The sequence below is a fragment of the Megascapheus bottae genome, chromosome 26 (genome assembly GCF_031878675.1).
Source record: "Megascapheus bottae isolate mThoBot1 chromosome 26, mThoBot2.hap1, whole genome shotgun sequence".
In the NCBI taxonomy this organism is placed as follows: Eukaryota; Metazoa; Chordata; class Mammalia; order Rodentia; family Geomyidae; genus Megascapheus; species Megascapheus bottae.
The window spans coordinates 129,857-157,718 of record NC_143534.1 but is presented as its reverse complement, the minus strand read 5'-3'; the positions used below and the strand labels follow the sequence as shown (position 1 = coordinate 157,718).

At 49.5% G+C, this 27,862-nt stretch overlaps 1 protein-coding gene and 1 long non-coding RNA gene across 3 annotated transcripts in view; one reads left to right on the top strand and one right to left on the bottom strand.

The window, feature by feature from the left end:
• Positions 1-1,244: 1,244 nt before the first annotated feature.
• On the bottom strand, positions 1,245-23,433 carry Rab4a (RAB4A, member RAS oncogene family). 2 transcript variants are annotated; one of them, XM_090318706.1, is made up of 8 exons: positions 23,254-23,433; positions 13,732-13,812; positions 12,807-12,921; positions 11,597-11,659; positions 10,166-10,320; positions 8,501-8,596; positions 4,297-4,430; positions 1,245-3,842 (listed from the first exon to the last, which is right to left on the bottom strand). In XM_090318706.1, exons 1-7 carry the CDS (start codon positions 23,282-23,284, stop codon positions 4,315-4,317), a joined length of 657 nt encoding a protein of 218 aa, XP_090174832.1. In that variant the 5' UTR covers positions 23,285-23,433; the 3' UTR covers positions 1,245-3,842; positions 4,297-4,314. The 2 variants fall into 2 exon arrangements, with proteins under 2 accessions (XP_090174832.1, XP_090174833.1); XM_090318707.1 differs by lacking the exons at positions 13,732-13,812; positions 23,254-23,433 and having other exon boundaries at positions 10,166-10,282; positions 12,807-12,894.
• A 3,286-nt stretch (positions 23,434-26,719) lies between these two features.
• Positions 26,720-27,862, top strand: part of LOC150045782 (uncharacterized) — a 43,103-nt gene continuing 41,960 nt past the window's right edge. The window contains exon 1 of the long non-coding RNA XR_016532728.1: positions 26,720-27,074. This is a non-coding gene — a long non-coding RNA (uncharacterized LOC150045782). The remainder of the gene's footprint in view (positions 27,075-27,862) is intronic.

Genomic DNA, 27,862 nt, shown 5'->3' with positions numbered 1-27,862 from the left:
GAAAATGCGTTTGGAAGAATCATGTTTTTTAAAAAAAAACTTTAAAAGGTATTTGCATAGTTTTGTATAGTCTCTTTTATGTGGAGAGCTTTCTAATCACTGAAATGTATATTTAATAAGAGGAAATTCTGTATGTTGTCCAACACAACCTTGTTAATGATTCTGGTGAATCTTAGTGTTAATCATCTTTAATTACTGCAGGTCCCAGAGTTCCTGTGAATGGGTGGGATGGTGTAGGATTGTGAGAATTATTTATGTAAAGCCAGGACTCATAAGTCTGTTCTTCCCATTCAACTCAATTTCAAGTTGCACCGCACAGTCTCAGAATCATGCGTGGGGAGGTGTGGCCATGCTGGTGGCAGCAAGGATTCTGAAATCTGCACATGGAGCAGCCAGGCCTTTTCTGGTGTAGAAAATAGACTTCAGTTAATATGCTCACCACTGGAAACTCCAGATGGAGGCACATGGAGAAGGCAACACTGGCTAATTTTTCCTTGGTTTTAATTAAATTGAGGACAAATGAATGCAATTTTAAAAGAATTTTGGTGTACATGAACAATGAATAAATCAATACAAACAAGTTGTTACTAACTTTTCCTATCAGCCCTCACACTCTACAACTTTTCTTTTTTTCTTTTTTCTTTTTTAAAGGTTATACTACGGAAAATTTAAAGTTGTAACAATTTGGTTTTACTAACACCACTTTCCTTATTCAAGGAACCAATGTGGTTGTAGCCATGTTCCTAAGTTTTGGGACAAATTGTAGGCCAGTGAGATAGTTTTAGGCTTTTCCATCAATTTTAAACTAAGAATCCAGTGATAATGAAAGTATATACTACATGAAGGTCTCGTTTAAATTTGATTTTGAGTTCTTAGTTAAAAACAAGTTGCTTGCCATAAAAAGATTTTTTTGTTTTTAAGTAAAAAGTAGTAGATGATTATTGACCTTAAGGATGCGCCCAACATATGTTGGACTGAAATGAACAACAACAAAAAAGAATATTATTTTTCCTTTTTAAAACTGCTTGTGTTGGGGCCAGGAACTTGGCCTAGTGGTTAAAGTGCTTGCCTAGCAAGCACGAAGACCCGGGTTCGATTCCTTGGTACCACATATATAGAAAAAGCTGGAAGTGGTGCTGAGGCTCAAGTGGTAGAGTTCTAGCCTTGAGAAAGTCCAAGGATAGTGCTCAGGCCCTGAGCTCAAGCCCAGGACTGGCAAAAAAAACAAAAACAAAAACAAAAAAAAAACTGCTTGTGTTTAGGAGATGTCTGAATGATTTGGTGACCTACAAAATTTCTGAACACATTTATGTTTTTGTTGCTGTTTGTTTGCTGGTTGTGGGGTTTGAACTCAGGACCTGAGGGCTGCCCTTAGATTTGTTCAAGGCTAGCACTCACCACTTGAGTCACAGTGCCACTTTTGGTTTTCTGGTAGCTAATTGGAGTCTCACAGACCTTCCTGCCTGGGTTGGCTTTGAACCACAATCCTCAGATCCCAGCCTCCACTAGCACCTGGCACACATCTGTTTTTATTTTGTTGTATTGTTTAAGTCAATGAAAGCCAAGTATTGATGCCATGAGCCTGCAATCCTAGCTACTCAAGGAGCTGATATCTGAGAATCACAGTTCAAAGCCAGTCCAGGCAGAAAAGTCCTTGAGACTCTTATCTCCAGTTAGCCTGCAAAAAGCTGGAAGTGAAAGTATGGCTCAAGTTGTAGAGCAGTGGCCTTGAGTAGAAAAGCTATGGGAAAGCACATAAGCTTTGAATTCAAGCACCAGTATTGGTGGTTTGTCTCTCAAGAAACAAAGGCAAAATAAAGAGCTTTAAGTAAAAGAAAACTAAGCATAATTAAGTAGGAAGATCAACTCCACAGAAGATACTACAGGAATTTATTCAGAGGTGAAGAAAAGGGAAGATATAGGATATAAGGAAATTAGGAAGAAAAAGCAGAAAGTCTGGGCAAGGAGTTTGGCCTAGTGGTAGAGTGCTTGCCTAGCATGCACGAAGACCCGGGTTCGATTCCTTGGTACCCCACATACATAGCAAAAAGCCGGAAGTGGTGCTGAGGCTCAAGTGGTAGAGTGCTAGCCTTGAGAAAGTCCAAGGACAGTGCTCAGGCCCTGAGCTCAAGCCCAGGACTGGCAAAAAGAAAAAGAAAGTGAAGCTGCCTGGGTAAATAAAATGGATTATTCTCTTGAGGTTGTTCTTTGTGCACATGTGCCTGTACACCCACACATGTCATACTGGGGCCTGAACCTAAGGCCTTGAGTTCTTGCTTGGCTTTTTTTGCTCTAGGCTGGTACTCTAACGCTCAAGACACAGCTTCACTTCTGCCTTTTTGCTGGTTACTTGGAGATGAAAGTTTCTGGGATTTTTCTCTCTTCTTACTTCAGAAGGTAAGGCTGGGAACCTGCCACTGTCTCACTGAAAGTGAGGCTAATATTCTCAAAGAGATCTGAAAACAACTCTTAAAGGAGCTAATGCAGTTAGGAGGTAACTAAGCAACAGCTGACAAGCAGGGCTTTGTGTTTATCTAGATTAGGACATAGACTCATGTCACAGAGTTGTTCATAGTTCACAGGTAGAGTGTCGTGGCACATCCCTGTAATCTCAGGGGGATCATGGTTTGGAATCCAGTCTGGACAAAGTTAGTGATGCTCAATCTCAAAAAACAAAAATGCTAGTGACGTGGCTCAGCACTTGGTACTAGGAAAAAAAAAGTTCATAGCTGTTTAAAAGTTCTAATTATCTCTTCTAAAAGGGAAAGAAGACAAAGACAACAGAAAGTGGACCATAATCCACCAGGCCACAGTACAAATGACAAATCATTGAGGTTTTGGATTTCAGCATCTGAGTCTTTAGCAGTTACTGATCCGCTAGGAACCCAGGTTCTTAAAGATCTCAGACATAGCTATAAGTCCAGCAAAACTAGTGTCAGTCCCAAACTGGTTTCTCATGGTCACATGTGTGGGTCTCAGGTCTTAAGTGACCTTGACAGCCGTTTTCTAGAAAAGTGGTTCTCAAGAAGACATTAAGAGATTTTTGAAAATGTGATGGTTTGTGGGACATGTGTAAACATTTTTCATGGGTTAACCAAAGCCAAATCATTGCCCTCTTAGTTTCGCTGAGGCAGTGGTATCGTCGACCACAGGCTCTGAGGTCTGGCATCCAGCAACGTCTGCTTATTGGTTACAGGATACGGAAGACACAGTGCAGCACAGGACCTGCTGTCTACTTACAGGCCGGCTTGTGAGACAGTTCACAGGAAACTCAATTTTCATTGCATTTTGAATGTTCGTGAATGACTGTTGATCTAGCACTTTGAGTGTAGGACATGTAAACAGTGAAGAATGTGGTAAGCAGAAGCAAGGAGTGCATTGATTATTGGTGCCAGAGCCCTTAAACATCAGACCATAAATATAACCAACATGATGAGAAAAACACACCTCACATTTTTCAGTTCCTGTGATTTAAAAAAAATGAACGTTTAGTGCAATTTCCTATCTTACATACCAGATACATGCCTTGGAAATGAACTGAAATATGTTTGGAACAGAGCTATGATTGAAATGTCATCTGGAAGGGGAAGGTGCAGCCAGAGTTCTGCATACAGGTTACGTACACGAACATGTCTAGTGGAATTGTCTGCTGAGTCCTATATACATGTACACGTCTGATGGTACCGTCCATCAAGTCAATTTATTACATGGCAGCTGGGCCACATCCTCCAGCGGGCACCATTGTTTCCTCACAAAGAATTACTGCACTGTGTAGAAAAAGACGGCAGTAAAAACAGACTCTTCAGGTTTCAGCAGCTATGTCCCAGAGATTATGGTAGAAACTGGAAAACATTAGAACAATTAGAAGTCTGCATAGTTGTAAATGCAAAGTTAAATATATATTTGATTAATGTATATTTATATCACATTATATATTACATATTATAATATATATTTAACATATATATATATATATCCCAGAGTCTGAATTAATGAACATCTTTTGTTGAATGCTTACTTACACCTACTTGATAATGCTAACTATAAATAAGAAGTCCATAGTGGTAAACGGAAAAGAGGAAGCTTTGAAAAGTTACATGGAAGTTTGCTGGTTTTAGCAAAAGGTCCACACGTGGAATCCTCCCACGTGGAGGGAGAAGGGTTTCTGTCTTAGACCCTCCCCTCTGGATGCCGTCCTGCTGTCCCTTCCTGCCCAGCATAAATCCTGTGCCCATGGCTCTCCGCTCCTGTCACCGTGGCCTCCTGTCACCCACCCCTCCTCGGTCAGGCACACACCTTGTGTTGTCGCCGTGCCTAGCAGCCACATTCCTGTGCGCTCGGGGCCTGTGTGCGCCTTGGTGACCCCAGCTGTCTCAGGGCAGCATCACCATACTGGATGCCAGAGCCCATTCTTTCAGGGTCCAGCTCACCTGAGGGCCAAACAAACATTCCTTAGTGAGAATGGTCACAATTCTGTGGTCCTCAAATTAAGTGAAGGAAAAGGAAATTCAGAGCACCATGCTGTCGGGGGCTGAGTAACGCCATGTCTAATAACTTTCTGCTGAGACAAGGCAAGGCGCAAGACTTGATTACCATTGGTTACAAATGTGTTATTGTTTATCACTCTCTGCTGGGACCTAGAGTTGAGGGTATATTAGCTGGAGGGACTGCCTCAGGAGAGGGGTTTTTTGGAGAGAGAGATTTTCCTGCCTTGGTGAAGCTGCGTGGCGTCTCTGTTCGTGCTCCGGGGAAGGAAGGCTGAGTGCAGGGGGACAGTGGGCCCTCTCCTCTCGTGGCTTGGACTGGTCGGGGTGTGTTTTGCCCCATTCCTCCGACTAGTCGAGAGGGACTGAGGACAAAGGACCCCGACATACTGGCGCCCAATGTGGGGCATGAAAGGTGCACGATGGCGTGTTGAGCCAAGCGAGAGATACAGGGAGAAGGGACTGAAGGGCCAGGGAAATCTGAAGGGAAAATGAAGGCTGAAATTGCTTACAGGGAAAAAGAAAAAGACAGGGGGAAAGAGAAAGAAAAAAGGTAGTAAACAAAAGAAAGGGAAGCAACTACCTGCAAAAGCCAAAGAAGAAAAACTCAAAGACTGAAAAACCAGAGAAACCTGAAAGGGGGATAATGCAAAGAAAAAGAAAAAGGAGGGACTGAAAGGCCAGGGAAACCTGAAGGGAAAATGCAGGCTGAAATTGCTTACAGGGAAAAAGAAAAAGAGAAAGAAAAAGAAAAGGTGGTAAACAAGAGAAAGGGAAGCAACTACCTGCAAAACTCAAAGAAGAAAAACCCCTCAGACTGAAAAACCAGAGAAATCTGAAAGGAAAATGAGGGCCAGTAGTTTGGCCTAGTGGTAGAGTGCTTGCCTAGCATGCACAAAGACCTGGGTTCGATTCCTCGGTACCTGAAAGGAAAATACAAAAAAAAAAATAAAACCACAAAGCAAAAAGATAAAAAGAAAAACCCATAAAAAAGGCAAAAGATAAAAAATTAAGGAAAAGAAAAACCAAAAACTCCTCCCAAAGCTAAGGAGAAAAAAGGCAAAGAAGTTGCAGCTGTGTCAAAGCAGAGAGGCAAACACAGCAGAAGCAGCTGGGTGTTTTAACAGTAAAAGATTTTAATCATTCCCAGTCCGCCTCCGAAGCGCAGGTCACTTTGGCACGGTAGGGAGGAACCTCGCGGGAGTCTCTGGCCAGAGTGGTATAAGGGCGAGGCAACTTGAGAATAGAACCGAATGGGTTCAGACCGGAACAACCGATATTTTAGAGTAGAACCGAAATGGGTTCAGACCAGAATGACCGATATTAATTTTGTGCGAGTAGCATGCTAAATTTATACTTGGAAAAACAAAGGCAATTGATTAAATCTAAGCCTAAACTCAACTTATACGGGAGTAAACAGTTTAAGAACAAGTGAAAAGCGCAGAGACGCTTGGAAAAATACTTAAGAATTAAGTGGTAGTGATTTAGAAAGCCTGTGCTCGGGTGCAGAATTGCAAAATAGGGAGCCACCTCCCATAGTTGACAAGCTAAAGCTTTTTAGGGTCCCTAACTAAATATAGAGACAACAACCTTGAGTCAGCTTGAAGAAGTTACAGAAAATAGATCTTCACCTGTAACCCCCTTAAAATGAAGGGACCAGAGTCATTTTTGGAAGGTGAGATAGGACAGTAGTTTAAAACAAAAAGAGGGGGAGATTGGAAGACTCTTCTAATTCCATTGCCCTGCTATTCCCCAAGGCTTGTGTGATAGTCTTTGGTTTTTCTATTGGTTTCCAATAATGTTAATGTTGGAATGTTTCCCTGTTTTCTCTGGCTGTTGTAGTCAGAGCTCATACCAGTGCCTGTACAGGCAGAGGAGAATGCTTTCCCGCTCATTGGTAAAAAAGACTTTGGTATTTTCCTGGCCGTGGTGGTAGCCATTGCCACATCTGTAGCTGCCGTTACTGCCGCGAGTATTGCCCTTGCTACTGCGGTTCCTACAGAGAATGTTTTGAATAAGCCACACAAATAATTATTGTTAATCAGACACATGTTAATATTCTAACTTTGGGTGACTAAGACTATTTTGGGACTTGATCAAAGATGGGCAGGATTGACTGGTTTGGATTTATTTTTATGCCCCATAATTGTAATAATATTGCTTGCCTACAAAGTCAACGCAGAAAGTGTATGCTAATGCAACAGGCATCTGCTCCCATGGAAATAGGTGCATCCCCTCAGGTCTGATTTGCTAAAATGGACGGCTGGTAGCCTATCAACCTAAGACAGGAGCCAAGTCAAAAGGACTTGGTGATCCCATGACGGGTAAGAAGACGAGCGAGCTTGGAGACACCTAAGACAGGCACAGCCGATCTGATATGATGGTAGCCCTACATATCCTAGGTTTTGTCCTTTTTCTAAGATAAAAATGGGGGGATGTCGGGGGCCGAGTAATGCCATGTCTAATAGCTTTCTGCTGAGGCAAGGCAGGGTGCAAGACTTGATGACGACTGGTTACAAATGTGTAACTGTTTATCACTGCTGGGACCTAGAGTTGAGGGTATATTAGCTGGAGGGTTTTCCTCAGGAGGGGGTTCTTTTGGAGAGAGAGATTTTCCTGCCTTGATGAAGCTGCATGGCGTCTCTGTTCGTGCTCCAGGGAAGGAAGGCTGAGTGCGGGAGGACAGTGGGCCCTCTTCTCTTGTGGCTTGGACTGGTCGGGGTGTGTTTTGCCCCATCCCTCCGACTAGTTGAGAGGGACTGAGGACGAAGGACCCTGACACCATGCGTGGGATGAAAGAGGAAGACCACACAGCTGTGCTAAGTGTCACCAGGGATGGGAAGAGGAGTCACAGGGCAGTGACCCATCTGAGGGTGGCTGGGGTGAGGAGGGGCGTTTCATTGATACTTTTTTAAATTGGTTGGGCTTGAACTGAGCTTTTTTGTTCCCTGAGCCACAGAGACACTTCCAGTTTTCTTGTGGTTAACTGGAGATAAGAATATCATGATTTCCTTGCCCAGGTTAGCTTCAAACTGCAATCCTCGGATCTCAGCCTCCTGAGTATCTAGAATTATAGGTGTGAGCCAACAGCACCTGGCTTGCATATACTCTTAGTATTGTTTGCATTTATACACTCACAATGTATTAAAACCAAAGTGCTACCACTGTTCACTTACTAGAAATACTTCTGTAAACACATAGCACATGGCCTGCTGGCCTCTGCTTCCCAGTGACTCTGCCTGCATACTTCCCACCCCCTTGCTAGGCAGTTTGTTCTCTTCCTCATCCTGTTGCTGAGTAACAGTTATATAGTACTTTGTCAGCTGCTCACTGACATACTGAAGCCAGGTGCTGGTGGCTGGCACCTGTAATCCTAGTTATTTAGGAGGCTGAGGTCTGAAGATTATGGGTTCAAAGCTGGCTGAGACAGGAAATTCTGTGAGACTCTTATTTCCAATTAACCGCCAGAAAACTGAAATTGGGACTGGTAGAGTGTTAGCCTTCAACGAAAGAGCTCAGGGATAGCACCCAGGCCCCGAGTTCAGGTCCCATGACCAAAAACAAAACAAAGAATCATGCCGAGGCAACAATAAGGAAATGTCAATTGAGGCTTACTTAGTAACAATACAGTTACTATCAACCACACAGCCATGGTAACCAGCCTGCAGCCACCAACTCCTTGCCCAGCTGACCTCGCCTCCATAGGTGACGATTTCAACAGGATCAACACTGTGGCAGCATGCCCTGCACTGTTCTTCCTTCTTGACTGACCACCAGAAGACTCAGCTGTCAGGATAGCCTGACCCGAGTTGCCAGCCCATGCTCCCTCCCTAGTCAGTGATGCCCATTTCCCTTGGTCATTGTAGCAGCTATCCTGGAAAGTGGACACAGAACCCTCAAACCTGTCAGCTGAATTTCAGTGCTTGGTCCAGCTAAAGCATAAGTGGTAAAAGTGACATACATGGCTGGAAAGCCACAGAAAACCTACAGGAACATGTCCAGGGAAACACTTTTACCTGATTCGATTTTGTTAAGTATTTTTCTTGCACATTGCATAAAAGCTTCTTCTACGTTCTCTCCTGTCAGTGCGCTTGTTTCAAGGAACATCAGCTCTAAAAGGGACATCAAACAAGACATAGAGCCATGTTTACAAGATTTTTAACTACCACAAGGGTGTTTACCATTCTCAGAATAGAATACATGATCCAAAACCAAACCCTCTCCCCACTTCCTTTTCTGGTATTGGGGTTTGAACTCGGGCATCAGACTTGCTTGGCTGGCTGGTGCTCTAGCTCCTAAGCCAGTTTGTTTGTGGGTTTTTTTTGGGGGGGGGGTGGTCAGTTATGGGGCTTGAACTCAGGGCCTGGATGCTGTCCCTGTTTTTTTCATGTATTTTTAAAATTGTAATTAATAGAAGGGTTACATTATATTCACCAGATAGAAGGTGCATTATTGGGTGCCCGGAGTTTGGCCTAGTGGTAGAGTGCATGCCTACCATGCACAAAGGCCCGGGTTCGATTCCTCCGTACCACATACATAGAAAAAAAGCTGGAGAGGTGCTGAGGCTCAAGTCGTAGAGCTCTAGCCTTGAGAAAATCCAAGGGCAGTGCTCAGGCCCTGAGCTCAAGCCCAGGACTGGCCAAAAAAAAAAAAAAGTGCATTACTTCACAAACATGGATACCCTTTCTCATGTCTTGGTCCCCATTTCCCTCCCCCCACCCCTGCCCCTCATCTTGTTTTCCTCCCTTCCATATCTGATTTCAAATAACCGAATAAACATATACAATTTATCAGATAACAAAGGAAGATGCTATAACAATATGAGATAACCAAGTGTCCCTGACTCTTGCTCAAGGTAACACTGTCCATTTGGCCATAGCACACTTCTGGTTTTCTAATGGTTAATTGGAGATAGAGTCTCATGGAAATTCCTGCCCAGGCTGGCTTTGAACTGGGATCCCTAGACCTCAGCCTCTTTAGCAACTAGGATTATAGATGTGAACCGCTAGCACCTGGCACTGTTTGCTTTGTGCTAGTGGTAGGGCTTGAACTCCGGGCCTCACACTTGTGGTTGGGTTTTTCTGCTCCCATTTAGCATTTACCACTTAAACCATGCCTCCAGTTCTTTGTGTGTGTGTGTGTGTGTGTGTGCGCGCGCTGGTGAACCATGCCTCCAGTTTGTTGTGTGTGTGTGTGCACATGTGTACGCGCACGTGCCCACACACTGTCCCTGGGGCTTGAGCTTAGGGTCCAGGCACTGTCCCTGTGCTTCTTTTTCTCAAGGCTAGCACTCTACCATTGAGCTACAGCACCACTTCCAGCTTTTTCTGAGTATTTTATTAGCGATAAGAGTGTCACAGTCACAGACTCTCCTGTCTAGGCTGGCTTTAAGCCGCTAGCACATGGCACACAGTAACTTTGTAGGCCCAAGGCAATATAATGGAAATGTACTCAATAAGCCTAAATTTATGATGGCAAGTGCACATTTCCCCAGCACCACTTCTGGCTTTTTTCTATGTTTGTGATACCGAGGACTTGAACCCGGGTCTTCGTGCATGGTAGGCAAGCACACTACCACTAGGCCACACTCCTGGCCCAAGTCCACACGTCCTAATCGACTGAATGAAATGCATAGCACCCAGGTCTGCCCTTCCAAAAGCTGTAAGAGCGAGATCACTTGCCATTCTCCTGTGCGAACCTGGAGGCTTCGAGAAAGGTGACTTCCCGGTCCCCGTCCAGGTCCTTCTTATTCCCGCACAGGATGATCACGATGCTCTGGCTCGCCAGCATTCTGGCATCTGTTAACCAATTAGTAAGCGCATTGTAGGTTTCTCGGCTGTGTAACATAAGATTGTGGAAATAATACATGTATTTTATAAAACTAGCAACTCTTTCCAGTCATTCTCACCATGCACACTGCTTTTCAATGTTTCTGAGAATGGCCACAATGCCTTAGGTAAGCCGGCAACCTGAACATGTGTGTGCCATACTGCTCAGTGTGTTTCCCTTTGTTTTCAACAAAATGTGACAGTAAGGCAGACACTGCTTTTGTTTGCTCAGAGTTCAAAAGGAGAAGGGGCTCGTTCAGCTCACAGATCTCTCAGAATGCTGTGCTGGACACAACGCTCACCCTAATCACTGCCTCCCACCTAGCAAGCCCTAAGATGCACAGGTACCTTGTTCCACACAACTCCCAGCGGGGCTCAGTGACAGACTGTCACTCCTGGCTCCCAGGAGCTGGGGTCCTAAAGCTGACCTGACGTGGCTCGTCAGGTCTGACTCTGGCAGTACCTGCTGAGTGGCCCCCAGGTCTAAGAAGGCACAAATGATGGCAGAGGCCATTATACTTGAGCAAGGCCCCTCTTGATGCAGGGTGGGAGGAGGGTGTCAGGAGCTGCCACCCCTCTGGGGAAGGTGGCCATATGCTCTCTCCTCCCTGGACAAGTCTCTCCATAAAGGACTGGACATTTCCAGGACAGTGCCACAAATCCAGGTCAGCACTTTGGGTGAGATTTCCTCACCGGCAGAATACTACATTGTGAAAGCTGATCCCAGGTTACCAGCCACATGGGGCATGGAGTGTCACAAACGTGGCTAGAGCAACCAAGGCTTGAAATTTAATCTTATTTCAATCAAGTTGCCACACGTTACCAACAGTTACCCATACAAACACTTTATATTAACTCTGTGAGACCTGTGGTGCCTAGAGGGTTATCAGTTGTAATAGTTATAATTATTACAGATGAGGAAACCAAGTACAGCCGGCTGAGGCCCAGTCTTGGAAGTCCCAGAACCAGTGGCCAGAGATGGGTTCTGAACCCAGGCAGTGCAAGCCTTTGCCCCCAGACTCTGGATTCACTTCTGATCACAGAGCTCTGTGTATCTCGAGGTATGTGTCCAGAATGGAATTCAAAAGAACCAAGCAAGTTGCTGTATCTACCTGCAGCTCAAAGAATGTTTTGCTGCCTTACACAATAGTGGTTAGGACTAAATAAAACCCCCCACCATTTCACTGAAAGGGTGCTAGACACAAAACACGCATACTCAGGGACTCTGGCCAAGATGGCCAGGATTCAGACCACCAGTGGCCTCAGCAACTGAGCTGGCCTTACCTGGTGATGTCATAAACAAGGAGCGCCCCGGCTGCACCTCTGTAGTAGCTTCTTGTCACAGACCTGGAGGAAGAACCATGGGGGCTTTGTTTTCAATCCTCTAGGGTTCTACACCCACAACTCATTTTCTTTGTGAACCACAATACAGAGACAGGCACTGAGAACAGATTCAAGTTTTCAGCATCAGTGTGTTTTCTGGAGAAGGCAGTGCTAGGCTGTAGTAGGCAGGACACTTTCCCTCAAGTGAGGGAGGCTCTGAGTGAGTGGGCACAGGGAGGCCCAGGCATGTGCCGTGGCCAGAGGCTGTCCCCAAGTGTTGAGTGGGCACTGTGTGCTCAGTAAGTTCCTGACCCCTCTATGGGCTTCCATTTTTCCCACTATCCTGCATTGTTCCTTCCCCTCGTTTAGAGGGGAACCACCAGGCCTCTAGCCAGGCACCCCAGTTGCCCTGTCCTGCATGTATCTTCCTTCTCTACTTGCTCTGCCTGCTCTGGCATAGAAGCAGAGGGTAGAGAATAACCTGTGGGGTCCACATTGACTACAGAGTGTGACCCAGCTACTTGTAAGTTCACAGAGCACGACCCCAGAGGAGCACTTGAGAAATTCATCTTCAGAAAGAAAATATAGGAAGTAGAGGTATGGCTCAAATGGTAGAATACCAGCCTTGAGTTGAAAAAGCCAAGCCGGAGTGAAAGGCCCTGAGTTCAAGCCTCAGTACTGGTGTGTGTGTGTGTGTGTGTGTGTGTGTGTGTGTGTGTGTGTGTGTGTGTGTGTGTGTGTGTATGTGTGTATGTGTATGTGTGTGCGCACGCGGACACACACATACACACAGATGAAAAACAAAGACACAGGACTTTAGGTTTCACATACAGGGAGACCAAAGGAGGATACTCTTAGGGGAGGCACACAAAGGTGCAATGCCTGTGTGCCTTTTTTCATAAGAAATAGTATTTATCTTAATGAACCCCAGGAAATGGAAACAAAAAAAGAAAGAGAAAATATAGTGGGAAAAACATTTGCACCAGTGCTTTGCTCTGGCCTTAACTTTAGTCTTAAGTGTGAACCCAGAGCCCCTCCCAACTCAGCTCACTGGAGTTGATTTCCAAGCTTAGTGCAGGGAGAAAGCGATAGGGGAATGTCACTGATATTCTACATAGTCAGCAAACATGTTCACTTCCAATCCCATTTTCCAATATTTTTATTAACTTACCTGAATCGTTCTTGTCCTGCTGTATCCCATATTTGTAACTTTACATATTTACCACCAACATTTATTATCTTTGAACCAAATTCCACTCCTATTGTGTGATTTGAATCATCTTTGACTAAAAAAGAAAAAGAACAAAATAAATAATAATTTTGCAACATTAGGGTAACAGGTTCATGTTCAACAAGTAAGATTAGAGTCATGGACAATATCAATGGAAAACACAACTTTTTTACTCATTCATTTCTCATTTTTGTCCATTGCTGATAAAATTATTCACTTTCAAGTTAAACACGAGTAGTCCTTATTCTTTTTTTTTTTTTTTTTTTTTCTGTTGGTCTTGGGCACTGTCCCTGAGCAATTCGGCTCAAGTCTACCACCCTACCCCTTGAGCCCTTGAGCCACAGCCCCACTTCTAGTTTTTTACTGGTTAATTGGAGATAAGAGTCTTATGGACTTCAGTGCCTGGGCTGGCTTTGAACCTAGATCCTGTAGCTAGGATTACAGGCGTGAGCCACCGCGTCCAGGATCCTTCCCCCCCCACCCCCCCGGGGGCTGGACTTGGGGCTTGAATTCAAATCCTGGTAGCTGTCCCAGAGGGTTTTTTTTTTGCTTAAGTTTAGTGCACTACCATTGGAGCCATCTCTACTTTTGGGTTGTTTGGTGTTTGTTTAATTGGGAGATAAAAATCTGACTTTTCTGCCCAAGCTGGCTTTTGAGCCTTAATAAACCTACTATATATACTGAAATGTGATTAAAGAAATACTAACTTAATAAAAACTTAATCATGTTACTAACATTAAGAAAAAAAACCTTTTAAAGAGTACTTTTATGCTAAAAATAAATCAGAAGTTTTCCTGTTAGCAAATCTGAGCCACAGTAAACTTGCGCTCAACAAAAGGATGAGTAGCAGTTTGGTATCACTTACATTTTTTTTCAATAAATTGGTGAAGCAAGCAAGATTTGCCAGTTCCTGCATTTCCGATAACCAAGAACTTAAATAAGAAATCTGAAAGACAAAAAGAGACTATGAGACACAACTTTAAAATGGATACTGTGAATGTATTATTATTATTCTTTTGGGAGGGCAGTCCTGAGGCTTAAACTCAGGGCCTGAGCACTGTCCTTGAGCACTTTTGCTCAAGACTACCACAGCACTATTTCTGGCTTTTACTGTGTATGTGTTACTAAGGAATCGAACCTAGGGCTTCATGCATACTAGGAAAGCACTCTACCACTAGGCTATATTCCTGGCCTCTGTTTTTCTTTGTTTTAAATCAAGGTTTAACCTCAGGGCAGAGCATGTGAGCCAGGCTGTCAGCCCAGTTTTTTGCAGGTTATTTAGACTTTCCCACAAGAGCTGATTTCAAACCAAGATCCTCTGTTTTTCAGCTTAATGAGTAGCTAGGGCTATATGTGTGAACCACTGGACCCAATCTTGAATTTAATGAAATTTTAGTTGTTAACAGAAAAAATAACTGGATGTGTTGTAAAAATCACATTTTACTTAGCTTCTCATATCTCACTTATATGCTTGATTCAGAGAGTTTTTCCAAACTGTGCTGATGAAAAACTTTTGAAGTTGGAAAACTGAAAACTACTTGTGTAATGTATAAAACTGTGCCTAAAAGCCACTATTCAAACAAAGAAGCAAGCACAATCAACCTAGAAAATTCTGTTATTTTCTACAGGAAAAAAGCCCATCTCTTTTCTGAAACAGATGCAAGTTCCTGTGCTGCAGACCTGCAGGGTCACTGTGGGAACAGCAGCTCAGGCCCAGCTCAGATCTGTGCAATACGTCTTACTCAATTCTTTACCTACAGTCATACATTTAATTCAGGACATTATTTGCACTACATAGGAATATGGATTCCTAAGACAGGACTTGTGAATCAGTACAAGACAGCATCAGGAACCTCACACTACCCTCAGCAGTTCACTCTGCTTTGTCTTTACCTAACATTGTTAGTTGTGCCGCTTCTGGGAATAGCATACCCAAGCTCTCTCTCCCTTGGATTAACTGCTGCGCTATCTCCTGATCTGCCTGCCACCACCAGCCCCATGCCGCCTGTCTCCGGAGGCTGCAGAGACCCCACCTGGCATTTCCTCATTTACACCAGGAAGCATCCTCTTTAGATAGCTTCCCAGATCACACTGAGGCTCCCTAGACTCCGTCTGGTCTCCTCCTTCCCTGCAGATAAGACACAGGGTGACTGGCCTCTGGTTCAGTCCTGTCATCAGTTCTAAGAATGACAGCTGCTGGGCAGAGATCAAGCCATTCAATTTCCCGTCATTTCCAAATGTTTATAGGCAATTAAATTCATAGAACAGTGCCATGGAATGACATCATTTTATGCTTCCCATTGCATGTTTTAAGAACATGCCACAGTCACATACATGGCAGTATCATTCTTACCCACAGCAGCGAAAGTGGATACGCAACCAAGGTCTCTCAGTGGATAAATAAATAAGCCAGCACGGCCGACATGGACAACAAGTATTACTCCGTCTTTAAAAGGAAGTATGAAGGGAAACCAGCCAGTTATGAATGGACAGGATGAGTGTGCTCACGTGAGACCCTAGAGCAGGCGAGTTTATGTCAGTGAGGGTGGGATTTACTGGGGCATGCTGGGAAGGACTGCCAGACATGCACTGGACTTTAGAACCTACAAGGCACACAGAAACGAAAACTTCAGTGACAATGAGAACTGAAGGATGGGTAGACTTATAGACTGCAGGAAGTCTGGAAGGAAACTTATCAATACAAGTAAATACTTAATTCACAAAAAGTAAAATGGACAAAATAGATGAGATAATTAGTGACCTCTAAAACTGGAGGAAAGCTGGGCACAGTGGCTCACGCCTGTCATCCTAGCTACTCAGGAGGCTGAGATCTGAGGATGGAGGTTCAAAGCCAGCCCGGGCACTAAAGACCCTGAGACTCCTATCTCCAATTAACCATCAGAAAACTAGAAGTGGCACTGTAGTTCAAGGGGTAGGGCGGTAGCCTTGAGCTGAAGAGCTCAGGGACAACACCCAGGCCTAGAGTGCAAGCCTTATGACCGAAAAAAAAAAAAAATGGAGGAAAGTACAGAGTCAGTCACATAGAGAACACAGGACAAGGAACTGTAGAGATAGGCAGAAGGAAGGGCTAGGTCTACAACTGGTCTTAAAGAAACTTCGCAAGAAGTAGTGATGTGAGACTTGATAAAATTAAAAATTAGGAAGTGGCACTGTGGCTCAAGTGTTAGAGCAGTAGCCTTGAGCAGAAGAGCTCAGGGACAGTGCCCTAGGCCTAGAGGTCAAGCCCTACAACCAACAACAACAACAAAAACTTCTGAGAGCACTGAAGTATTACAAAGCAAATAGAGGTTTTAAAAAACTGAAAATTAAAGGCATCATCAGAATAAAAATATAGTTGACGGGTGCTGGTGGTACACACCACTCAGATACTCAGTAGGCTGAGATGTGCGCATCATGGTTCCAAGCTAACTTGGGCAGGAAAGTTTATGAGATTCTTATCTTCAATTAATTATCAGAAAACTGAAAGTAGTGCTGTGGCTCAAGTGGTAGAGTGCTAGCCTTCAGCACAAAAGCTCAGGGACAGCTCCAGACCGACAAGCACAACAAAAAATACAGCCGAACATTGTAAAGTATAAGTGCACCATACAATTGCAGAAATGGGAAATCAAGACAGAAGCTGTGCTCCCCACAGATGCAAGATGTCCTGCTGCCCCTCTGTACACTGGGCCCACAGAGTCCACCTGCCTATTGTAGAATTCCTGGTCCTTAGAATGTTAACAAGGAGAATCTGAAACAAAAATAGTAGCAACAGGCCTTTCTTCTCTTGAATTCACTAAGAAAAATGATAACCTTGCTGAAATGATTCTGGAAATATATAAAGGAAATACTAATTATGCTATAATTGGGGAGGAGCAAGAAAGTAAGGTTTCTATAATTCACTGTTTCTGGTAAAATGATAGCAGTAGACTGTGATTTTGTTATTTCTGGAACAAACACTAAACTACTAAAGGGTGATACACTCAAGACTACTTTGGGATAATCAAATGGGACTCTAAAAATATTCAAGGAAAGTTTTCCATCCCAGGTAGGATGGAAAAAGCAGGAACAAAGCATGGAACAGAAAACAAAAAATATAGTAAAGTTCCAGTATATAAAAATTACAGCAATCATAAACTGACAACTAAATGACAAATTTGGCAATACAGATTTTAAAACATGACACAGTAATTGCTGTCAAGAAATGCATCTCGGGGCTGGGAGTTTGGCCTAGTGGTAGAGTGCTTGCCTAGGATGCACGAAGACCAGGGTTCAATTCCTCAGTATCACATACATAGAAAAAAGCCAGAAGTGCTGCTGTGGCTCAAGTGGTAGAGCTCTAGCCTTGCGAAAGTCCAAGGACAGTGCTCAGGCCCTGAGCTCAAGCCCAAGACTGGCAAAAAAAAAAGTAATGCATCTCATGGATAGTGATGCAGGCAGGCCTGAAGAAGGATTAGCATGCAAGCACAGCCACAGTAACATCAGATAAAATAAACTTTGGAACAAAAAAAAAGAGATAGACAGATGGCCTCTACACACTGAAAAGAGCGAATCCACCAATAAGACAAGAAGCTGAATGTGTAACATCAAACACGGTCAGACATGGATGTGCAGTGGACAAGCTACAGCTTGTTCATGGCAGCCCTAACTAGACACAGCAGGCACCCCGATGGGTGAGGCAGGGTATTCGGAAGCCTCTCACATGAAGGGATCGGCTCAGCTATGAGAAAGACTGAGTCCTTGACCCATACTGTGGCCTGGATGCCTCGCTAGAGAATTGTACTAAGAAAGTCCACTCTTCCCTAGATGACAACTTCAAGTTTCCCTTAATGTAAAATTCTTGAAATGACAAAATTATAGAAATTACGATGGTGGGGCAGATGCAGGGGTGTGCCTGCACACAACAGCAATCGGGGGGAATGTTCATCTCCAGCAGCAGCCACATCCTGGCGGAGATGCTGTGGGTGGTTGTGCAAAATGCCCTCGCTGAGGAAGATGAGATCTTTGTTTCCTTTGCTCACGGCAAATCTGTCACTCCGCAGTGCCTATATATACCCTCACTTACATGGCCAATGAACTTTCCTGACCAGTTGTGCAAAGCCAAGTCTACAGCTCGAGCGCCAGGTGCTCCACCACTCTGCTGTGAGCCCTGGGTGAGCTGGTTCCAGATCTTCCCTTACTTTCAAGCTCAGAGATTGCCTGTGTAATCTCTTTATAATGGACACAGCAATAAATAGAAGCATTTTAATTAGAGTCGCACTTACACTAACACAATCTGTTTGATTTCTAATATGAAGAGAATAAAGGTTTCCATTTATTCTAGCCTTTTGCTTCCTATTATGTAACAAGAGCATCTGTTTCTTCTTAAACAGAATCAAAGCATAACCTGGTTCAGCATTCCTGAAGTTTGCAATGCTCAGGACTGCACAGAGCACTGAAGCAGACGGTTACAGAGGTAAGCTGTTCCCAGCTCCCCAAAGAGCCTTCCTGTCTGGTCTTGAAAGAAAGATTTGATCAGACCTCTATAGAAGGCACTGCAGGCTATGTACAGATATGCATTTATGTGGTGATCACTCCCATCATTCCTGGTGTGGGCAGGAAAACAAGAAAACAATAACTGTAACCCTTCTATATATCACCCTCACAATTAAATACAGTAATACGGGCCAGGAGTTTGGTCTAGTGGTAGAGTGCTTGCCTAGCATGCACAAAGACCCGGGTTCGATTCCTTGGTACCACATACATAGAAAAAAGCTGGAAGTGGTGCTGAGGCTCAAGTGGTAGAGCGCTAGCCTTGAGAAAGCCCAAGGACAGTGCTCAGGCCCTGAGCTCAAGCCCAGGACTGACAAAAAAAAAACCCACAGTAATAAAAAAAAGAAAACAGCATCACTAAACATGTACTTCTACATATAATATTCCCTGCTATGAGAAAGGAGATGCTTTGCTCTTAAGCCTCAAATTGCTCTTCTGCCTGATTAAAAATTTATATATGAAATAATGATAAACCTCTCTAAAATAGTTCTCACATTCATAATTTATTAGCACTTTATGAATAGCATCTCATCTAAATATTATTCATTCCAATCCAGAGCATCTAAGTAGAACGAGTCCAAAGACTGAGCCTGTGAGTGCTGTCATAGGAAAGACTGAGCCCAAGAGGGCTGGCATGGGAAAGATGACTGAGTCCATGAGTACTGGCACAGGAGTGTGGTGGTGAGCCTGTGGTTTGTGCAGCTGAGGAGCTGCAGCCCTGTGGCACCACACCTATCCCCACACATGGACCTGTGATGGCCACTTTGCTGAGAGAATTCTTTATTTATCATGTGACTCCAGTGGTTCTTAGAGAGCGTATTTATACACTTCAAACTGTGATCCTCAGATCTCCATCTCCTGAGTCGCTAGGATTACAGGTGTGAGCCACCTGTGACTGGCTCACTTATTCTTTCCAAGGCTGAATATCTACTTAGTCGTTTTATTAGTTTGTGGGTTGTTTTTTTTTTTTTTCTTTTGCCAGTTCTGGGCCTTGAACTCAGGGCTTGAGCACTGTCCTTGGACTTTCTCAAGGCTAACGCTCTACCACTTGAGCCTCAGCAGCATTTCTGGCTTTATTTATTTATTTATTTTTTTATGGGTCATGGGGCTTGTACTCAGCTTGGACACTGTCCCTGAGCTCTTCAGCTCAAGGTTACTACCCTACCCTTGAGCCAAGCCCCACTTCCCATTTTCTAGAGGTTAATTGGAGATAAGAGTCTCAGGTCCTTTTGTGCTCCGGCAGGCTTTGAACCTTATCCTCAGGTCTCAGCCTCCTGAGTATCTAGGATTACAGGCATGAGCCACCCGGTGCCCTGCTCTTTTTTTTTTTTTTTTAATGTATGTGGTACTGAGGAATTGAACCCAGACCTTCGTGCATGCTAGACAAGCACACTACCACTAGGCCAAACTCCCAGTCCCTAGTTTGTGGGTTTTTAAAGTTCTTTTTAATTTTCTCCATTGAAAGAAAAGATTCAGAGTGAGTAAAAAGTAAAGGTTTGTGTGGAAGGCACCATAAAATAAGACCATTAATGGCCAGAGCTTTGTGATCAGTTAGTTGGTCTGTGATGTTTGTCTGAAATATCCTACAGCTTTACATTTCCTGCAAGAAAGTTTAGGTGCTAAACTCTGTCCTGAGCTCTTCCTTTTTCCATGCTCCCACTTCTCTTGCTTGGACTTTAACTAGGTGAAAGGAAAGGAGTGCAAAAGTGAAATAAAATAAAAATGGCTCAAGGAATTGTTTTGCTAGCGACGATTATGAATGGTTCTTTGCGGAAGAGTCAGAGCACTTGAAGGTCACCTGCAGGGCTGACAACATGGGTTCTGACAGTCACCAGCGTCATGCCCCATGTCACTGGAGGGAGCAGTGGAGGTAGACCTGGACCGCTGTGCTTGGCCCTTCCTGGGGACCCTACCTCTCAAAATGCAAGCTTCCAAGGCTCCTCCTCACCCACATCCTTCCTGTAGTGCCCAACCGCACCCCACAGGAAGGGATGGCAGTTCTGCCTGCCTGACCCTCCCGGACCAGTCTGAGGCAGACCACATTCCTTCAGAAATGCTGCCTGGTTTTTCATCATTCATCCATTTGCTAGCATCACAACCAGATGAACAATCCATTCCACTTTAGACTGTGGACTTGCCAGGGCTGTCTTTGTGGTGCCACCAGAGCCACAGTGCTTGGAGCACGCCTGGCATGACACCAATCAACCACACATAGGACAGGAAGGGCTCTGTGCCAGGCAGAGAGGGGGCTGACCTGGTCTCATGTCTAGCCTTCATGTGTGTATCTGTGTGTCTGTGTGTGTGTGTCTGTGTCTATGGGTTCTGTGCTGGCTGTGCAGGTATTCCACCACTCGAGCCATGCCCTACACCCTTTTTCCTCTGAATCACTTTCCAAGTCACTTTACCTGTTTTTGCCAGGGGCGGATAGCAGACTTCATCTTCCTACCTAAGGCCTCTAGGTAATTGGGACTGCAGTTCTGAGCTACCTTACCTGTTTTATTGAGATGGGAGTTTCGCTAATTTTTTGCCAGGTTTGACTCCAACCTATAATCCATTGGACCTTTGACTCCCAAGTTTGGGTTACAAGAGTGGTGTGCCACACCCAGCTCTGAGGTCCAAACACTTACAAAGCAGCCTTTCCTGTCACACTGCAGGTCAAAGTATCAACCTGAGGATACAGACACCTAAAGAGTGACTAGCAGATGGGGTCTCAACTCAGATGCAAGTTATTCTTGTCATGCAGGGGATTAGAAAAAACAATCCCACATGATGTGCACATACACTGGAAAATTTCATGTGTAACACACACACGAGTCTGGGAGAATAAAGATAAAATATGGTTTGGCTTATAAATAGCCATAATGCAACCTAGATCCGTCTCAAAAGCAAGGGAGAAGGAGTAAGTGTGGGGAGGGGGACTTGAAGGGAGATGCCTTTGGAGAAGGGAGGGGGTCTAACCCCAATGAAAAGGGGGGGCTGTTTGCAGACCACCCCGAGAAGCAGGTGTGGAGCAAGCCTTCCTTCCAGGCCATGGATGTGTGGTGGGGTAATCAGACCTCACACTTGCTCCCCAAACCCTGAGATATTTAAATAAAACGCTGAGAAAAACCAGCGATGGAGCACCTGACAAACACAGGAGGAAACTTGAAACAGCCCAGAATGTTAGGGCTATGCACAGCCGCCACTGGGCTGCGACACCCCGAGATCCCAGCCCTGCCCCGGACACCCTGAGACCCCGGCCCTACCCCAGACACCCCGAAATCCCAGCCCTGCCCCATGACACCCCGAGATCCCGGCCCTGCCCCATGACACCTCGAGATCCAGGCCCTGCTCCAGACACCCCGAGATCCTGGCCCTGCCCCATGACACCCCGAGATCCCGGCCCTGCCCCACACACCCCTAGATTCCGGCCCTGCCCCCATGACACCCCTAGATTCCGGCCCTGCCCCCATGACACCCCGAGATCCCGGCCCTGACCCATGACACCCCGAGACCCCGGCCCTGCCCCGGACACCCCGAGATCCCGGCCCTGCCCCATGACACCCGGAAATCCCGGCCCTGCCCCATGACACCCCGAGATCCCGGCCCTGCCCCCATGACACCCCGAGATCCCGGCCCTGCCCCCATGACATCCTGAGATCTCGGCCCTGCCCCATGACACCCCGAAATTCCGGCCCTGCCCCATGACACCCCGAGATCCTAGCCCTGCCCCCATGACACCCCAAGATCCGGGCCCTGCCCCCATTACACCCCGAGACCCCGGCCCTGCCCCGGACACCCCGAGATCCCGGCCCTGCCCCCATGACACCCCGAGATTCGGGCCCTGCCCCAGACACCCCGAAATCCCGGCCCTGCCCCCATTACATCCTGAGACCCAGGCCCTGCCCCGGACACCCCGAGATCCCGGCCCTGCCCCCATGACACCCGGAGATCGCAGCCCTGGCCCCATGACACCCCGAGACTCTGGCCCTGCCCCCATGACATCCCGAGACTCCGGCCCTGCCCCCATAACACCCCGAGATCCCGGCCCTGCCCCCATGACATCCCGAGACCCCAGCCCTGCCCCAGACACCCCGAAATCCCGGCCCTGCCCCATGACACCCCGAAATCCTGGCCCTGCCCCCATGACACCCCGAGACCCCGGCCCTGCCCCGGACACCCCGAGATCCTGGCCCTGCCCCCATGACACCCCAAGATCCTGGCCCTGCCCCATGACACCCGAGACTCCGGCCCTGCCCCAGACACCCCGAAATCCCGGCCCTGCCCCCATGACACCCCGAGACCCCGGCCCTGCCCCATGACACCCCGAGACCCCGGCCCTGCCCCGGACACCCCGAGATCCCCGCCCTGCCCCGGACACCCCGAGACTCCGGCCCTGCCCCCATGACACCCCGAGATCCCGGCGCTGCCCCGGACACCCCGAGATCCCCGCCCTGCCCCATGACACCCCGAGACTCCGGCCCTGCCCCAGACACCCCGAAATCCCGGCCCTGCCCCATGACACCCCGAGATCCCGGCCCTGCCCCCATGACATCCCGAAATCCCGGCCCTGCCCCATGACACCCCGATATCCCGGCCCTGCCCCCATGACACCCCGAGACTCCGGCCCTGCCCCGGACACCCCGAGATCCCAGCCCTGCACCCATGACGCCCCGAGACCCCGGCCCTGCCCCCACCCACCCCGAAACCCCGGCCCAAATACCCGCCCACGAGCCCGGCAGCGCCCCGCTTGTTCCCGGGCCCCCAGAAATCCAGGCCCGGCCAGCAGCCGCGACCCCAGGTCCCATCCCCGCGCCGACCCCGGGACCCCCCCGGGACCCCCGCGGTCCGGCTCCGGACCCCGCGCCGAGCCGCCTACCATAGGTCTCGGACATGGCCGTCTGCGCCATCCCGCGGCGTCGCGGCCCCGGCGGGCTCCTCCGCGGGTCCGGGCGGCGCTGGGCGGGGACGCGGCAGGGAAGGAGCGCCCGGCCGACGTCCGCGGCGTGCGCGGACCACGGGGCTGCGGCCCGGCTGGACTCCGCTCCGCGCACGCGCACGGCCTCCCCTGTAGAGCCCGGCCCGGCGCCCTGTAGAGCCCGGCCCGGTGGACAGGGCCGGGGAGGGGCAGGGGCCAGAGGGGCGTGGCGTGGCTAGAGGAGGGGCCAGGGAGGGGGCGTGGCTGGGAGGAGCGGCTGTGAATGGGGATCAGAGGGGCTGGAGGACGCAGGGGCGGGGCCAGAGGGGGAAGGGGCGTGGTCTGAGGGCGCAGGGGCGTGGCTGGAGGGACGCGCAGGAGGGGCGGCCACCCTGAAGCCCGCGAGTCGCGAGCCGCGAGCCGCGTCGCTCCCGCCGCCCTGAGGCCCGCGAGCCGCGTCGCTCCGGGATTGTGTTGTATCGCCTTCGGGTCCCGGGCTCGCAGGCCTGGATGCTTTCTGGCGCTGTCTTCTGCTGTGAGGCTCCCGGCCGTCAGCGGCTTCTCAGAGCGGTTCAGAAGAGGGTAATGGCCCGGGCCAGGAGGAGAGCAGCTCTGCCTTGTGGAGAGGACCCGGAGAGACCCTTCCGTCGCCGGCCGAGGCAGGCTCCCGCGGAGCTCTGAACATCGGGCTCCCGGAGACGGCTCTGCTTCCGAGGCAGTGAGGCTCACGGAGAAGGAAAGGCGCTGCCCTTTCCCAGTTTTCCTGTTTCTCTCCAGGAGAAGCTTGTGGGCAGGCGGACCCACGCTGCAGGCACGGATGCCGCAGTTGAGGGCTCCAGTGGGCCCTGGGGACCCCCCCAGGACCTCCCCGAGGACCCCCCCGAGAATCCCCACAGGACCCCCCCCCCGAGGACCCTCCGAGGACCACCCCCAGGACTCCCCTGAGGATCCCCCCAGGACTCCCCTGAGGACCGCCCCCGAGGACCGCCTGAGGACCACCCCTGAGGACAGCCTGAGGACCACCCCTGAGGACAGCCTGAGGACCACCCCTGAGGACCACCCCTGAGGACCACCCCTGAGGACCACCCCTGAGGACAGCCTGAGGACAGCGTGAGGACCGCCCCTGAGGACCACCCCTGAGGACCACCCCTGAGGACAGCCTGAGGACAGCGTGAGGACCGCCCCTGAGGACCACCCCTGAGGACCACCCCTGAGGACCACCCCTGAGGACAGCCTGAGGACAGCGTGAGGACCGCCCCTGAGGACCACCTGAGGATCCCCCCTGAGGACCACCTGAAGACCACCCCTGAGGACCGCCTGAGGACCGCCCCTGAGGACAGCCTGAGGACAGCCCCTGAGGACAGCCTGAGGACCGCCTGAGGACAGCCTGAGGACAGCCCCTGAGGACAGCCTGAGGACAGCCCCTGAGGACAGCCCCTGAGGACAGCCTGAGGACAGCCCCTGAGGACAGCCTGAGGACCGCCTGAGGACAGCCTGAGGACAGCCCCTGAGGACAGCCTGAGGACCGCCCCAGAGGACAGCCTGAAGACAGCCCCTGAGGACAGCCCCAGAGGACCGCCTGAGGACCGCCCCTGAGGACAGCCCCTGAGGACAGCCTGAGGACAGCCTGAGGACAGCCCCTGAGGACAGCCTGAGGACCGCCTGAGGACAGCCTGAGGACAGCCCCTGAGGACAGCCTGAGGACCGCCTCAGAGGACAGCCTGAAGACAGCCCCTGAGGACAGCCCCCGAGGACCGCCTGAGGACCACCCCTGAGGACAGCGTGAGGACCGCCCCTGAGGACCACCCCTGAGGACAGCCTGAGGACCGCGTGAGGACTGCCCCTGAGGACCGCCTGAGGATCCCCCCTGAGGACCGCCTGAGGACAGCCCCCGAGGACCGCCTGAGGACCACCCCTGAGGACAGCGTGAGGACCGCCCCTGAGGACCACCCCTGAGGACAGCCTGAGGACAGCGTGAGGACTGCCCCTGAGGACCGCCTGAGGATCCCCCCTGAGGACCACCCCTGAGGACTGCCTGAGGACAGCCTGAGGACAGCCTGAGGACTGCCCCTGAGGACAGCCTGAGGACCGCCTGAGGACAGCCTGAGGACAGCCCCTGAGGACAGCCTGAGGACCGCCCCAGAGGACAGCCTGAAGACAGCCCCTGAGGACAGCCCCAGAGGACCGCCTGAGGACCACCCCTGAGGACCGCCTGAGGACAGCGTGAGGACCGCCCCTGAGGACAGCGTGAGGACCACCCCTGAGGACAGCCTGAGGACCACCCCTGAGGACCACCCCTGAGGACCACCCCTGAGGACAGCCTGAGGACAGCCTGAGGACCACCCCTGAGGACCACCTGAGGACAGCCTGAGGACCACCCCTGAGGACAGCCCCTGAGGACAGCCTGAGGACCACCCCTGAGGACAGCCTGAGGACAGCGTGAGGACCACCCCTGAGGACAGCCTGAGGACCACCCCTGAGGACCACCCCTGAGGACAGCCTGAGGACAGCCTGAGGACCACCCCTGAGGACCGCCTGAGGACAGCCTGAGGACCGCCCCTGAGGACAGCCCCTGAGGACAGCCTGAGGACCACCCCTGAGGACAGCGTGAGGACCGCCCCTGAGGACCACCCCTGAGGACAGCCTGAGGACCACCCCTGAGAACAGCCTTAGGACTCCCTGAGGACCGCCTGAGGACCGCCCCTGAGGACAGCCTGAAGACAGCCTGAGGACCACCCCTGAGGACAGCCTGAGGACCACCCCTGAGGACAGCCTGAAGACAGCCTGAGGACCACCCCTGAGGACAGCCTGAGGACAGCCTGAGGACCACCCCTGAGGACAGCCTGAGGACCGCCCCTGAGGACAGCCTGAGGACCACCCCTGAGGACAGCCCCTGAGGACTGCCCCTGAGGACAGCCTGAGGACCACCCCTGAGGACCACCCCTGAGGACAGCCTGAGGACTACCCCTGAGGACCGCCCCAGAGGATAGCCTGAGGACAGCCCCTGAGGACAGCCTGAGGACCACCCTGAGGACCGCCTGAGGACAGCCTGAGGACCACCCCTGAGGACAGCCTGAGGACCACCCCTGAGGACAGCCTGAGGACAGCCTGAGGACCACCCCTGGGGACAGCCCCTGAGGACTGCCCCTGAGGACAGCCTGAGGACCACCCCTGAGGACAGCCTGAGGACCACCCCTGAGGACAGCCTGAAGACCGCCCCTGGGGATCGCCCCTGAGGACAGCCTGAACACTGCCCCTAGGGATCGCCCCTGAGGACCGCCCCGGAGCTCTGCGCGTGCCGGGGGAGGCTCGGGGAGCGCCCGCCCAGGCCGGTGGCACCCATGACACCAGGCACCGATCTGCCCGGACACTGCGGTGGCCTCCACCTGCCCTTTGCCACCAGACAAAATGGCCCTGGTGATGGGTGAGCCCGCACCTGCCCTGAGGCCAGCGGGACGAGTTGCCGGGTTCCCTGCCCAGCTCCATGGAGAGGCAGCTCGTGGCGGCGCCCGGGTCCCCTGCCCAGCAGAGGGCAGCCCGGAGCCGGGCCGAGCAAGCCCGGGGGCCGGCTCAGTCCACAGAGGACGGGCAGGGAGTCAGAACTCCCATCCTCAAGGAGAGGAGAGAAGAACAAGTGTATGCAGCCGTTGTTATCGGCCCTTCCTCTCAACCATGAGTCCCACCTGTATGAGGGAGTCTAGGTGTCGGGGAAGATGGAGGAGGATAAAGCAGGAGCCATGGGAGCTGCTGGGAGGTACAGTTGATGTTGCTTAATGCCGCAGGTAAGGGGGGGGGGCACAGGAAGGTGACCCCTGGGCCTGCAGGGGTCAGGGGTTGATCTCTAAGCTGACTTTACCTCAGTGCCTTGGCATGTGCTACTACGTCTCCCAACCAACCTTATTCCAGGTAGACCTCAGGACCCCATATGACTACTCTCTCTCAATTCCACATGCTAAGTAAAGAGACATTGTGGGGGGTGGAGAAAGGAGATGCCTTACACAGCACAGGCAGCAGGGAGAAGAGGCAGAGCAAGCATCAGCCTGACACCAGCCATCTTCAAAGTATAGACTTGAGCTTTAGGTTTCAAAGAAAAAGAATTGGAGACAGAGTGAAAGAGGTCTACGTAAGGATGAGACTGTCTTGGTCAATGTGCAGTCGCGTGGATCGTTTTTTCAGTCCTTGATTTGGAGAGGTTCCAGAGATATTGTTATTACGTGAAGGGTGAAAACAAGCCCCTGTTGCCTGGCGGGTGGCCTGTCCTGGGAAGGCCCTATTGTTTCTTAGGGCTGGTTTTGGTCCCTTGTCATAAAAACATTATCTGCCCTAGATTCTAAGGTAAGTGCAAAAAGGACACACACACAATGAAGACAGAGATGCCAAGCTTTTCTCCTGCTAAGTTAATTCATTTACCATGTGCATGGTCAGTGCTTTCAGTGAATTTATGAACCACATGTATAGTCAGTGCTTTCTGGAAAAGCAGCTTTTAAACACCTGTTTCAGGGAGATTGTGTTTTCAAGCTGTCTCTGGCCTCAGAACCTTGGTAGATGTTCCTTCTTCTTGAATGCTCCT

What these genes read in the sequence shown, in the direction of transcription:
- Rab4a (XM_090318706.1), bottom strand. Translation starts at nt 23,284, where the DNA reads ATGGCGCAGACGGCCATGTCCGAGACCTATG. An exon ending in GGCCATGTCCGAGACCTATG is followed by an intron (nt 13,813 to 23,253) that starts GTAGGCGGCTCG and finishes TTTGTCTTTCAG; the next exon opens with ATTTCTTATTTAAGTTCTTG. An exon ending in GCAGGACAAGAACGATTCAG is followed by an intron (nt 11,660 to 12,806) that starts GTAAGTTAATAA and finishes TTCTTCCTCCAG; the next exon opens with GTCTGTGACAAGAAGCTACT.